At 38.0% G+C, this 14,936-nt stretch overlaps 1 protein-coding gene and 1 long non-coding RNA gene across 7 annotated transcripts in view; both read right to left on the bottom strand.

The window, feature by feature from the left end:
- The window catches only part of LOC143808059 (IgGFc-binding protein-like), a 210,735-nt gene that overhangs the window by 29,695 nt on the left and 166,104 nt on the right, over positions 1-14,936 (bottom strand). For all 6 annotated transcript variants that reach the window (XM_077290315.1, XM_077290316.1, XM_077290317.1 and 3 more), the window contains 2 exons: positions 2,098-2,154; positions 145-386 (listed from right to left, as the gene is read on the bottom strand). In XM_077290315.1, the coding sequence (XP_077146430.1) occupies positions 145-386; positions 2,098-2,154 (299 nt within the window). The remainder of the gene's footprint in view (positions 1-144; positions 387-2,097; positions 2,155-14,936) is intronic.
- LOC143808063 (uncharacterized) lies at positions 5,689-11,798 on the bottom strand. Its single transcript, XR_013221870.1, has 3 exons — positions 9,745-11,798; positions 8,302-8,391; positions 5,689-5,779 (listed from the first exon to the last, which is right to left on the bottom strand). It is a non-coding gene; the product is annotated as an uncharacterized LOC143808063 (long non-coding RNA).

The following is a 14,936-nucleotide window of genomic DNA, read 5'->3' as shown; positions in this document are numbered from 1 at the left end:
GCACCGAACATGTGCAGCACATGCAAGGTCTCTCCCTTTGAAGTTGGCTCCAGCGTTGATCCCACATTTTTCCCGGCACATGTCAGTTGTGGCATGAAGGGGTTCATTTTATATTTATATGAGAATCAAATGGTAGAGACTAACCTTAACAACTCTGTTCTTTTCCACTGTGATCCTGTATCCATGTACATCCACGTTCACATACTTGACATAGGATACTCTAGTATTTCCTCCTCTGTGTTCATTAGCTGCTTCCACATTAAAGTTTGTCAGATTTCCATCATCTTCACATAGTTTGGATAAAGTGTAGGTGCAGGTTCCCATGAAATGGTGAACCTGATTATCATAGGTGTAGTAGTGGGGGTCTCCACTCACCTCACAATTACCTTAATACAAATAGACAAATGTTTAAAATAATTTCATAGTTTCTTAATGTTAAAAACAGTCAATTTCTTCGAGTTCATCCTATAACCTAACATGTTTATCCAGAGAAAGGTAAAAATTCCATGAGGCAGATGCTAATAGCTACATATTAGGGGAAATATTCCTTCATATTCCTTCACAATTCCACATTCGGCAATTAAGCTCATTCCTTTGATTAAAGTCCCATCGCAGAAGCTAGTAATAATAATAATAATCTTTATTTTTATATAGCACTAACATATTCCGCAGCGCTTTAGAGTTTGAACACATTATCATCACTGTCCCCGATGGGGCTCGCAATCTAAATTCCCTATCAGTATGTCTTTGGAATGTGGGAGGAAACCCACGCAAACACAGAGAGAACATACAAACTCTTTGCAGATGTTGCCCTTGGTGGGATTAGAACCCAGGACCCCAGAGCTGCAAGGCTGCAGTGCAATCCACCGAGCCACCATGCTGCCAAATAAACTGTAATATTTTTTTAAAAAAAGGCATCTAGGCCCTCCTTCATATTTTTAAATATTTTATTTCAAGGGTAAACAACTCAAATAATATATATGATAGTGCTTACTAAAACTACTATCATCCAAGTTTAGAAAAAAGTTACAGAGTTGTCATATTGTGTTTTAGTGCAGCCGAAATAGTGTTTCTGTTTATCAAGCGCTTAATATATATTTGAAAAGATCTCAAGGAAAATGGAAGGGTAATAAAAAGGTAACTTATAGGTATGTGAAAGCTGAAATATTCATTCTGTGTTCTGAAACCCCAGTGAATTACAAACTGGAGAAGTAGCCAGGGGGAGGAGGTTCAGTATGTCATAGAACTTTGTCAATTATCTAAACTGTAGAATAAAAAGAATAGTCACGGTGCCACATTCATCCTCCCAGAGCACATAATGAGACAAACAACACTGTAATTGGTTGCTCTGGAGAGCAAGACTAGTAAGTTTTGTTGCTTTTGATTTAATTAATGCACACTGCTAATTTATCTGAGCACTTTGCACATCTTAAGGAAGCGCTCAATAGAGTATGATGCACCAAATTCTCTAAGTGGCGTACACCTTTTTATGAATTTAGTGCATCTTATCTGTTGCATGCACCTCCGTATACTTTATCAGAAATGCTACTCCAACTGGAGATTGGAGCATGATTTATGTTGGAAAAGATGTGGGCACAGTTGGTGAATTTGATTTGTATAACGATGTCCCATCCCACCCAGTTATTCCCCAGCTCCATTTTTCTAGCAAAAACTCTTTAATAAACCTTCACTTTAGTTCTTGCAGTTGTCTTTCCTGGCATTTCCATTGACACAACAAATCCACAAGCTATGTGCTGCAAGCTTTGAATAAAAAAAATTTTACTCTTTCAGGTGTGGTTTATGCCACATGTTTCTTAGTGAGAATGTGTTGACTGTAAAAAAGGAATTAAGTCACCAAGGAAACTCATGGAAAGACAAATGTGGACAGATTTGATTGAACTGTGGCTGTTGTGAAAATAATGTGATTTGATGTATCTGAGAAGCCATAGCCTTACTGCAAATATTTTCTTCAGTTCTAATTTGTTAGACAAGAATAAATAAATCTCTATTGAATAAAAATATATTCCACAGAATTACAGTAAACAAAGTAATCAACTTTAATGAAGAGAGATTTGTTTGTTAAAATTGATAACATACCAGATTCAGGTGGAACAAATGGTGTGGTTGTTGTAGAAGTTGTTGAAATTGTAGGTCCTATGAAAAAAAAATATATTTTTGATGCATTTTAGTTAAAATTATAAAGTTAAGACCATAATCAGTTATGCATTGTGAATAAATTGCACATTTTAGGAAAACACATTACACAGTACAATATCAATAACTCAGTGACAATCAGTAACATTGATTTATCTGGCAGAATGTTTAAATTATTTTACCATTTGCATAGCATTAACATTTCTATTGACTCTGTGATTTGGATTATTCTATACTTTTTCCTTTTGTTGCTGCAGTTTCAGTGTTGGAAGGTGTATAAGTACAATTTTAAATTTATAATAGTTCTTTTTCTATCCACGTAGAAAAAACAGAACAACAAAGTGTTTAATACGATAAAAGATTCCTCACTAAAGATGAGCAAATCTTACATTTCAAATTTGTCAACTTTTTTTTTTTTTTAAATTGCTTTTTCAACTAATCACTTTGCCGCAATCTGCAAATTTTGCAAAGTCTCCAAACGCCTGGAATTAAATGTGTAATACTCTGAAGTCTCCTTGAAATGTATTAAACCTTTTTAAAGCTATTCAAGACATACACAGTCTTGTTATATAAGAGAAGCAAACAATTAAATAATCAAATCATTGTGTGACCTCATTGGAATGGAAACCTATTGCTAGGGCTGGCAGAACGCATCAAATAATATTAAGGAAGAAATAAGGTACAGTCGCAGCCCAGGGTCCACCGTGCAGAGATGACACCTGCTGCTCGGTAATGGAGGACAGCATATGGCGGTATAATGTGAACACACATGGGTTAGCTTCATCTGGTATGTAAGGAGGTGAACCCTGTTGCGTCACAGGGCTGCAATACCAGAGTGAACGCTAGTTTTTGGTCACTCTACCCCAAGGACACAGGGTTAGAGTCCCTCTAGACCCACTAGCACTCGGTGCCACAACTGCGGTGCCAGGGGAAAACTAAATGCTAAAAGATTTAGCACGCTAGGTGCCTGCAGTGTCGCTTTGGCGGATGCACCTAACCACCCTAACTAGGGCCTGGAAAGTGCACTAGTTGCGCATGGCGCCACACTGGTGAATGCTGCTGAAATGACGCAGTATTTTGTGCTCTTATGCTGGATTGCACTATCTGGTGCTAGTCAGCTCCAAACACCCAACCACATACAACACTAGGGAAGGGGATCAGTAGGAGCTTTCACCAGATAACACACACGCATCCACACACACATGATATTAGCTTTATACTAGCGCATGGCCAAGTGGCCATGCAAAGCTTTTATAGATTCAGCATTCTGGGACCTTCCCAGTGGTCCAATCAGAGCTGCTACAGGACCTGAGCATTTGACCTCTGGCCTCCAATGAGAGGTCGTCCCACGGGCATGCTCAGTAGATGAAAACCAGGACTTAGTCCCTGGAGCGTCTACTCATTGCTGATCAATGCTGGTTACAAAGGATGAACCTGGGATGGCAGCACTAACCAGACGCTCAATATCTGTTTACTCTGGGGAGAGGAAAAAGGAACCACTTATATAGAATGCACATCACCAATATGAATTTAAAAAGGAGAAAACTTTATTGACAACAGTGGTTAAAACATGCTAAAAACAGTAAAATCAGAAACCCACATTCACCTCATGCTTCTATACAAATCAATAAATATACACCAGCTCTATATGAATAAAACCCATTACAGCATTACTGCCCTGACTGGCATATGGGGCCTGATGACCAGAGGGGGCCTGCATCAGGCCCCTCTCTTACAGCAACAGGGCCCTGACACTTCAGTAACTGAACCTGAATCCGAGATGCAGGTTCAGTTAAACTCTATAGACGTGCACCGTGCACGGCAATAGTTAAAAGCTGACAGCCAATCGGAGGCTGCCAGCTGATGTCAGTGTGCATGTCACCGGCGTATGACGTCATTGTCATTCGCCGGCAAGTGTGTACTGGAACTGCGAGCACAGAACTTCGCCCCAGGAGCGTGGCAAGGTAAGGAGAACTTTTTTATTTATATTGAAAGTGGTAGAGTGGGGCAGGATGGGAGACATAGGGGAAAGAATGGAGACACAGGGGGAAGAATAGAGACACAGGGGGCAAGAATGGAGACACAGGGGAAGAATAGAGATACAGGGGGCAATAATGAATACATTGGACAAGAATGGAGACACGGGGCAAGAATGGAAACACAGGGGGCAAGAATGGAGACACAGGGGCAAGAATGGAGACATGGGGCAAGAATGGAGACACAGGGGCAAGAATGGATACACAAGGCAAGAATGGAGACACAGGGGGCAAGAATGGAGACACAGGGGAAAGAATGGAGATACGGGGCAAGAATGGAGACACAGGGGGCAAGAATGGAGACACAGGGGGAAGAATATAGACACAGGGGGCAAGAATCGAGACATGGGGAAGAATAGAGACACAGGGGGCAAGAATGGAGACACGGATGGAAAAATAGAGACACAGGTGGCAAGAGTAGAGACACAGGGGGTAAGAATAGAGACACAGGGGGCAAGAATTGAGACACAGGGGGCAAGAATGGAGACACAGGGGCAAAAATGGAGACATGGACAAGAATGGAGTCATAGGGGCAAGAATGGAGACACAGGAGGCAAGAATAGACAGATGGGGCAGGATCATGGGGCAGGATGGAGATAAATGGGGCAGGATGGAGACACATGGTGACTCCAATTGACTAAAATTAATTGTGTAATGCTCAAAAGGTTTCTAAGACTGTAACCTGTTGCTCGGGTTTTCCTGAGCACGCTCGGGTGGTCTCCGAGTATTTGTTACTGTTCAGAGATTTAGTTTTCATCACTGCAGCTGAATGATATACAGCTGCAAGCCAGCCTAAGTACATGTGGGGGTTGCCTGGTTTCTAGGGAATCGTCACATGTATTTAAGCTGTCTAATAGCTGTAAATCATTAAGCTGCCGCAATGAAACGAAATCTCCGAGCATTCATAAATACAGGAAAACCGGAGCAACGAGTATATTTGCTCATCACTAGTGGGCAAATTATACAAATGCCAGAATTTATACAGAGTTGACACACATGGAAGAAGCCATGGGTGCTCCCAAAGCAAATTATCCCTGTGCAGGATAGAGTTCTCAACAGATGTACAGTAAAGCTGTAGAGCTCAATGGATAGGCAGGGGAGTGTGACTACCTATAGTTATTACATGTAATAGCAACTGCACAGTATAAAATATGTTAGGGCAGGCAAGGAGATGACCGGCAGTATAAGACCAGCACTAGCAGTTTCAACCGCAGCAACAAAAGGCTTTGTTAGCCCTTCCTTTTTTGCTGCCCTGTAGCCTGTTAAGTGACAGCTACAATGCATTACGGGGAGGTCTGCGTGGTCACATATGATGTCATGTGTGACACAGAGTGATGTGGTAACTTTCTACTTTCTGTAAATCCATATTATACATCTTTTGGGTCATTTGGCGCTTTTCAATTTTTAAATGATAAGAATTCGCCATTTCCAGCAAATTTCCTAAAATTCGACACAAATTTGATTCACCAAGAATCAACTTGCTCATCTCTAATTCTTACCAGAAGATGATTGTGAAATTGTTGTGCCTGGTGTTTGTGGTACTGTGATTTCTGCTGTTTGCTCAGTAGGTGGAAACAAACTGGTAGAACCTGGTGAAGTAATGGATGTTTTTAGTTAGATTATAAAAGTTGTGTTTCCCATATTATTAGAACTGAAAATATAAAGTAGATCTTGATTTTTTTTGGCAACAGAAAAAGTTGGATTACCTATACTGTTGTAGAGTTTTCACGTGTTGATAGAATAAACAACCTAATAATGAGCTGTAAAAATTAGGGATGTGACAAAACTTTTTTTGATGGATAATATGGACTTAATTTTAGGGAGTGAAAGCAAAAGATTTGGAGGAAATGATTAAGTATAGCATTTAAGACACACGTAAACTAAAGTTTTTTGTAAGAATAACAAATTTTAATGTTTACTGTTCACTATTATGAAACTTAAACTGATGCTAAAGTACTTTAGTTTGCATCAGATCATTTACTGCATTGCAAAATAAATATTATTTTTGGTGGAGGAAACCTGATATTTTTCCATTCATTATAAACAGAGTAGATAAAAATGAATGATCTATTCAGAGAACAGCAAAAATTCCAGAAATAAAGTAAAAATTCTGACACTTAATACATTATATAAAAAGGTTTTGCTTGAAAGAGAAATTTCTGCTTTGATAACACTATTACTCTACAGATATGGTGTTAATCTGAAGGTAAATAGAGTTATATACATGCCCGAATATTATACTGGGGAAAAATTAGCTTTATTCCTCCCAGTATCAACCGGATTTCGGTCATACAAGCCAACCTGTGCAGCTACAGTCAACGCTCAAAGCAGCAGAGCCAGGAGTTGACTAAATACAGTTGCATTATTAATCTTAATATTTAAATTTTATGCAGTAATCTTACTGACTATGGATCTACTAAAAGGTAATTTGTATATCTATAAATCATAGTGTCTGCTTTGTGCTGCTGATCACGAGCGATATGGGTGCCGAGACATTCACAACAGGACAAAACAGTGCTCTAAAATGCACAGTTCCTGCATGAACCGGCTAGATTTAAGGGTTTATATGCTCAATGGTAAGTTTATAGGTTGGTCAGTGGTTCTGTGAGACTTAATGTATGAATGTAGAGACTTACTATTGAGCCTGCGACCTGTTCTTTGTGCGCAGCCCATACAAGAGCTGTGCTTTACAGACTAACAACTCTTTGTTACAGTAATTTAGCAGTTGAACAAATGGTACAGAAACTTCTCAAAACTGTGCCAATACACATCTCTTAAAAAGACAATTCCAGGCTGCATGTTTCTTGGGGAGCTGTGAGCAGCGTAACTGATTGCAGGTGAGGGTCTGTAAGTGCTTGTATTAATCTTTGTGGCGCTCATACTTAAACCCGAATAATTCTAAATTATTTGAACAGTTGTTTTCATTTTTCATCGTTTGCATATTATTAGCATGTCTATCGATCCTGTGATTTCCATAACACCACAAATTTACCCTCTTGGTTTTGCAATTTCAAAGTTGATGAGTGCATGATTATATTTTTAATTTTGTAATAGCTCTTTAAACCATGGAATACAAGTGAACACAATAATAAAACAATAAAAGGTTCCTTACGAAAGATGAGCATATCTTTAAAAATTCAAACTTATCACGTTTTTCGAATTTTTCAAAAAATTATGTTTTGAAGACAAACAATTTTCAATAAATTTCAAATTTTGCAATGCCTACAATTCCCTGTATTTACATGTGTAGCACTCTGAGGTCTCCTAATACTGAAGTAGTCTATTTTTAAGCTATTTAACACATTCATAGCCTTAGTAAAGTCAAAGTGACCTCAACATATATGGCTATGGGTAAGTGGATGCCAGTCACTTGTACACAATGACCTGTTTAATATCACTGTGCACCATCAGAATTGTTATGCTATTTAAAGTGTTAAAGGGGAGTGAAGATGACTGCCATGCCAGAATTTATACACAGGTAATATATATGTAGGAGGCCATAGGTGATTTAATAGTTAAGGTCAAAATGTAATCCCTCTTTGAGAAAAGCAACAGGTTTATTGCTTTGAAAATGAAAAGGCTATAGCTTTACAAAAAAACACCCAAAAATTACAAATTTTTGTTTGCAGGAATAGCTTTGCTGTTTGAAAAGTGAACAGTCAATGACTTTTAAAAAATATTTTTTTCAGAGCTGTTTCATGTTTATAAACTCTGTGCAAGGTAGAGATGCCAAAATAAATACAGTAAAACTATAGAGCTCAATAGACAGTCAATACCTTGGAAATGTCTGTCAGTGTAGGACCAGCAGTGGCAATCTCAACAGCAGCAACAAAGGCATTGATAGCCCTTCCTGATTGGCTGTTCTATACCATGCAAAGTGATAGCTGCAAGGCATTATGGGGCAGCCTGAATGGTTGCATCTGATGTCATATGAGACTTCAATTGCTGATGTTAGTCTTCTACTTTGTGTTAAACAGTAGCAGGCATTTTGGGGGGCAGTTCAAATATTCTGAATTGAAGATTGTTGGAATTCTTCACATCCAGCAAATTTTCTAAAATTCAACATAAATTTGATTAATAAAGAATTGACTTGCTCATCTCTATTCCTTACCGGAAGATGATTGTGGTAGTGTTGTGCCTGGTGTTTGTGACACTGAGCTTTCTGCAGTGTGCTTAGTAGTTGGAAACACGGCGGTAGAACCTGGTGAATTAATTAATATGTTTAGTTAGATAATTTCCAAAATGCCAAAAATGTTTCCTTTTTTGTTGCACTTTCAATGTTGAGGAGTCTATACGTAGGTGTTTTACATTGTAAAAGCTCTTTAACCATGGAGAAAAAGAGAGCACAAAAAAAAGTACAAAACAATTCAAGGTTCCCTACAGAAGATGAGCAGATCTTTTAAATACAAATTTGTCAGCCTTGTCGAATTTTTAGAAAAACTGTTTATCAGCCAATCAGTTTGCCATAAATTGCAAATTTCACAAAGCCTCCATTTGACTGGAATTAATTTTGTAATGCTCAGAAGGTTCCTAAGACTGCAAGAAACTCATTTAAAGTTATTTTACACATTCATAGACTTCGTAAAGTTGGGGAACTCAACTTATGTGACTATGGGTAATGTAAATGGATGATTATTGATCGTAACTAATAGCTTGTTTAACAGCACTCTAAACCATCAAAATTTTTATGTTTTTTAAAATTTAAAAATGGGTGGGCAGTGGTGATGAGAGAGTGTACTCGTTGCTCGAGTGGTCTCCGAGTATTTGTTACTGTTCGGAGATTTAGTTTTCATCACCGCAGCTGAATGATTTACAGTTGCTAGCCAGCCTAAGTACATGGGTTGCCTGGGTGCTAGGGAATCCTCACATGTATTCAAGCTGTCTAATAGCTGTAAATCATTCAGCTGAACCGATGAAAACTAAATCTCCGAGCATACATAAATTCTCAGAGATTGCCAGAGTGTACTCGGGAAAACCCAAGCAATGAGTATATTCGCTTATCACTAGTGGGCAGATGTTACAAATGCCAGAATTTATACAGAGTTGACGCACATGGAAGAAGCTATGGGTGCTCCCAAAGCAAATTATCCCTGTGCAGGATAGAGTTCTCAGCAGATGAACAGTAAAGCTGTAGAGCTCAATGGATAGGCAGGGGAGTGTGACCATCTATAGTTACTAGATGTAACAGCAACTGCACAGTATAAAATATGCTGGGGCAGGCAAGGAGATGACCGGCAGTATAGGACCAGCACTAGCATTCTCAACAGCAGCAACAAAGTCTTTTTTAGGCCTTACTTATTGGCTGCCCTGTAGCCTGTCAATTGACAGCTACAATGCATTACAGGGAGGTCTGCGTGGTCACATATGATGTCATGTGTGACACAGAGTGATGAGGTAACTTTCTACTTTCTGTAAATCCACATTATGCATCTTTTGGATCAATTTGCGCTTTTCCATTTGTATATGATAGGAATTCGCAATTTCCAGCAAATTTCCTAAAATTCGACACAAATTTGATTCAGCAAGAATCAACTTGCTCATCTCTAATTCTTACCAGAAGATGATTGTGAAATTATTGTGCCTGGTGTTTGTGGTACTGTGATTTCTGCTGTGTGCTCAGTAGGTGGAAACAAACTGGTAGAACCTGGTGAAGTAATGGATGTTTTAGTTAGATTATAAAAGTTTTATTTCCCATGTTATTAGACCTGAAAATATAAGGTAGATCTTGAATTTTTTTGGCAGCAGAAAAAGTTGGATTACCCATACTGTTGGTAGAGTTTTCAGGTGTTGATATAATAAACAACCTAATAATGAGCTGTAAAAATTAGGGATGTGATAAAACTTTGATTGGTAAAATGGACTTAATTTTTGGGTTATAAAGACAAAAGATTTCGAGGAACTGATTAAGTATAGCATTTAAGACACACGTAAACTAAAGTTTTTTTGTAAAAATAGCAAATTTTAATGGCTCCTGTTCACTATTATGAAACTTAAACTGATGCTAAAGTACTTTGATTTGCATCAGATCATTTACTGAACTGCAAAATAAATATTATTTTTGGTGGAGGAAATCTGATATTTTTCCATTCATTAGAAACAGAGCAGACAAAAATTAATGATCTATTCATAGAACAGAAAAAAGTACAGAGATAAAATAACAATAAAAATTGTATTTCCCGTGTTATTAGAACTTAAAATATAAGGTAGATCTTGAATTTTTTGTCAGCAGAAAAAGTTCTATTACCGATATTGTTGGTAGAGTTTTCAGGTATTGATATAATAAGCAGCCTAATAATGAGCTGTAAAAATTAGGGATGTGACAAAACTTTTTTTGATGGGCAAAATGGACTTACTTTAATGGAATGAAGACAAAAGATTTGGAGGTACTGATAAAGTATAGCATTTAAGACACAGGTCAACTAAAGTTTTTCGGAAAAAACAACAAATTTAATGGTTCCTGTTCACTATTATGAAACTTAATAAACTGATGCTAAAGTACTTTAGTTTGTATCAGATCATTTACTGCTTTGCAAAAAATATTTTTTGTTGGAGGAAACCTGATATTTTCCCATTCTTTAGAAAAAGAGCAGACAAAGTGAATAAACTATTCATAGAACAGCAAAAATTACAGAGATAAAATAACAATTCAGACACTTACTAAATTGTATAAAAAGGTTTTGTTTGAAAGGGAATTTTCCACTTTGAAAACACTATTACCCTACAGATATGGTGTTAATCTGAAGATAAATAGAGGTATGTACATGCCCAAACATTATACTAAAAATTACTAGGGAAAAACTAACTTTATTCCTCCCAGTATCAACCGGATTTCGGTCATATAAGCATGCCTGTGCAGATACAGTCAATGAACAAAGCAGCAAAGCCAGGAGTTAACTAACTACAGTTGTATTATTAATCCTAATATGAAAATTGTATGCAGTAATCTTACTGACTTTGGATCTACTAAAGGGTGATTTGAATATATATAAATCATAGTGACTTCTTTGTGCTGCTGATCACGACCGATATGGGTACCGAGACATTCACGGCAGGACAAAACAATGCTCTAAAATGCACAGTTCCTTCATGAACTGGCCAGATTTAAGGGTTTATATACTCAATGGTAAGTTTATAGGTTGGTCAGTGGTTCTGTGAGACTTAATGTATGAAACTAGAGACTTACTATTGAGCCTGCATCCTGTTCTTTGTGTGCAGCCCATATAGGAGCTGCTCTTTACAGACTAACAACTCTTTGTTACAGTAATTTTGCAGTGGAACAAATGGTACTGAAACTTCTCAAAACTGTGCCAATAGATAAAACTCTTACTGTTTCTCTTATTCATTCCCGTCTGGACTATTGTAACTCTCTACTAATCGGCCTCCCTCTTACCAAACTCTCCCCGCTCCAATCTGTCCTGAATGCTGCTGCCAGGATCATATTCCTCACCAACCGTTACACCGATGCCTCTACCTTGTGCCAGTCATTACACTGGCTACCCATCCACTCCAGAATCCAGTACAAAACTACTACCCTCATCCACAAAGCACTCCATGGCTCAGCACCACCCTACATCTCCTCTCTGGTCTCAGTCTACCACCCTACCCATGCCCTCCGCTCCACTAATGACCTCCAGTTAGCATCCTCAATAATCAGAACCTCCCACTCCCGTCTCCAAGACTTTACACGTGCTGCGCCGATTCTTTGGAATGCACTACCTAGGTTAATACGATTAATCAATCCCCAATCCCCACAGTTTTAAGCGTGCCCTAAAAACTCATTTGTTCAGACTGGCCTACCGCCTCAACGCATTAACCTAACTATCCCTGTGTGGCCTATTAAAAATAGAAAAAAAAAAAACACATAATCAGGTTCCTTGCATCGTGTTCTCATACACTTTATGCAGTTAATAGCCCTCTGTGTCTGTACTGCTACATACTTAGGCAGTTAACTGGTTCATGCAGCTTTACATGAACACCCGAGCCTTACACTATGGCTGGTCCAAATAACTAAAGCAATTGTTACCATCCACCTCTCGTGTCTCCCCTTTTCCTCATAGTTTGTAAGATTGCGAGCAGGGCCCTCATTCCTCCTGGTATCTGTTTTGAACTGTGATTTCTGTTATGCTGTAATGTCTATTGTCTGTACAAGTCCCCTCTATAAGTTGTAAAGCGCTGCGGAATATGTTGGCGCTATATAAATAAAAATTATTATTATTATTATTATCTCTTAAAAAGACAATTCCAGGCAGCATGTTTCTTGGGGAGCTGTGAGCAGCGTGATTGATTGCAGGTCAGGGTCTGTAAGTGCTTGTATTAATCTTTGTGGCGCTCATACTTAAAACCGAATAATTCTAAATTATTTGAAGAGTTGTTTTCATTTTTTCATCATTTGCATATTATTAACATGTCTATCGATCTTGTGATTTCCACAATACCACAAATATTCCCTCTTGGTTTTGCAATTTCAAAGTTGATGAGTGCATAAGTTCATTTTTAATTTTATAATAGCTCTTTAAACCATAGAGTACAAGTGAACACAATAATAAAACAATATAAGGTTCCTAATGAAAGATGAGCATATCTTTGAAATTCAAATTTGTCAGCTTTGTCGAATTTTTCAAAAAATTATGTTTTGCAGCCACACAATTTTCAGTAAATTTCAAATTTCGCAAAGCCTACAATTCCTTATATTTACATGTGTAGCACTCTGAGGTCTCCTAATACTGAAGTAGTCTATTTTTACGCTATTTAACACATTCAAAGCCTTAGTAAAGTCAAAGTGACCTCAACATATATGGCTATGGGTAAGTGGATGCCAACCACTCGTACACAATGACTTCATTAATATCACTGTGCACCATCAGAATTGTTATGCTATTTAAAATGTTAAAAGGGGAGTGAAGATGACTGCCATGCCAGAATTTATACACAGGTAATATATATAGAGGAAGCCATGGGTGTTTTAATAGTTAAGGTCCAAATGTAATCCCTCTTTGGGGAATAGCAACAAGTTTGTTGCTTTGAAAATGAAAAAGCTATAGCTTTTCAGCAAACCACCCTAACATTACTAATTTTTGTTTGCAGGAATAGCTTTGCTGTTTGGAAATTGAACCGTCAATGACTTTTTAAAAATATTTTTTTCAGAGCTGTTTCTTGTTTATAAAACCCGTGCAAGGTAGAGAGGCCAAAAGAAATACAGTAAAACTGTAGCTCTCAATAGACAGTCAATACCTTGGACATGTCTGTCAGTGTAGGACCAGCAGTGGCAATCTCAACAGCAGCAACAAAGGCATTGATAGCCCTTCCTGATTGGCTGTTCTATACCATGCAAAGTGTTAGCTACAAGGCCTGAATGGTTGCATCTGGTGTCAAAAGAGACTTCATTTGCTGACATTAGTCTTCTCCTTTGTGTTAAACAGAGGCAGGGATTTTGGGGGGCAGTTTAAATATTCAGAATTGAAGATTGTTGGATTTTTTCGTATTCAGCGAATTTTCTAAAATTCGACATAAATTTGATTAAAAAAGAATTGACTTGCTCATCTCTATTCCTTACCAGAAGATGATTGTGGAAGTGTTGTGCCTGGTGTTTGTGGCACTGAGCTTTCTGCAGTGTGCTTAGTAGTTGGAAACACTTCGGTAGAACCTGGTGAAGTAATTAATGTGTTTAGTTAGATAATTTCCAAAATGCCAAAAATGTTTCCTTTTTTGTTGCACTTTCAATGCTGAGGAGTCTATACATAGGTGTTTTACATTGTAAAAGCTCTTTAACCATGGAGAAAAAGAGAGCACAAAAAAATAGAACAAAACAATTCAAGGTTCCCTACAAAAGATGAGCAGATCTTTTAAATACAAATTTGTCAGCCTTGTCGAATTTTTTAAAAAACTGTTTATCAGCCAATCAGTTTGCCATAAATTGCAAATTTCACAAATCCTCCAATTGACTGGAATTAATTGTGTAATGCTCAAAAGGTTCCTAAGTCTATAAGAAACTCATCTAAAGTTATTTTACACATTCATAGACTTAGTAAAGTCAGGGACCTCAGCTCATATGACTATGGGTAAGGTAAATGGATGATTATTAATCTTAACTAATAGCTTGTTTAACAGCACTCTAAACCATCAGAATTTTAATGCTTTTTAAAATTTAAAGATGGGTGGGCAGTGTTGATGAGAGAGTGTACTCGTTGCTCAGGTGGTCTCCGAGTATTTGTTAGTGTTCGGAGATTTAGTTTTCATCACCGCAGCTGAATGATTTACGGTTGCTAGCCAGCCTAAGTACATGGGTTGCCTGGTTGCTAGGGAATACTCACATGTATTTAAGCTGTCTAACAGCTGTAAATCATTCAGCTACTGCAATGAAAGCTAAATCTCCAAGCATTCATAAATACTCGGAGATCACCCGAGTGTGCTGGGAAAACCCAAGCAACGAGTATATTCGCTCATCACTAGTGGGCAGATATTACAAATGCTAGAACTTACATAGAGTTGACGCACATGGAAAAAGCCATGGGTGCTCTCAAAGCAAATTATCCCTGTGCGGGATAGAGTTCTCAGCAGATGAACAGTAAAGCTGTAGAGCTCAATGGATAAGCAGGGGCGTGTGAGCATCTAAAGTTATTAGATGTAACAGCAACTGCACAGTATAAAATATGCTGGGGCAGGCAAGGAGATGACCGGCAGTATAGGACCAGCACTAGCAGTCTCAACAGCAGCAACAAAGGCTTTGTTAGCCCTTCCTTATTTGCT

This window comes from Ranitomeya variabilis, chromosome 2 (genome assembly GCF_051348905.1).
Source record: "Ranitomeya variabilis isolate aRanVar5 chromosome 2, aRanVar5.hap1, whole genome shotgun sequence".
NCBI lineage: Eukaryota > Metazoa > Chordata > Amphibia > Anura > Dendrobatidae > Ranitomeya > Ranitomeya variabilis.
The sequence above is the reverse complement of the archived record's forward strand: the minus strand, read 5'-3'. Positions and strand labels throughout refer to the sequence as shown.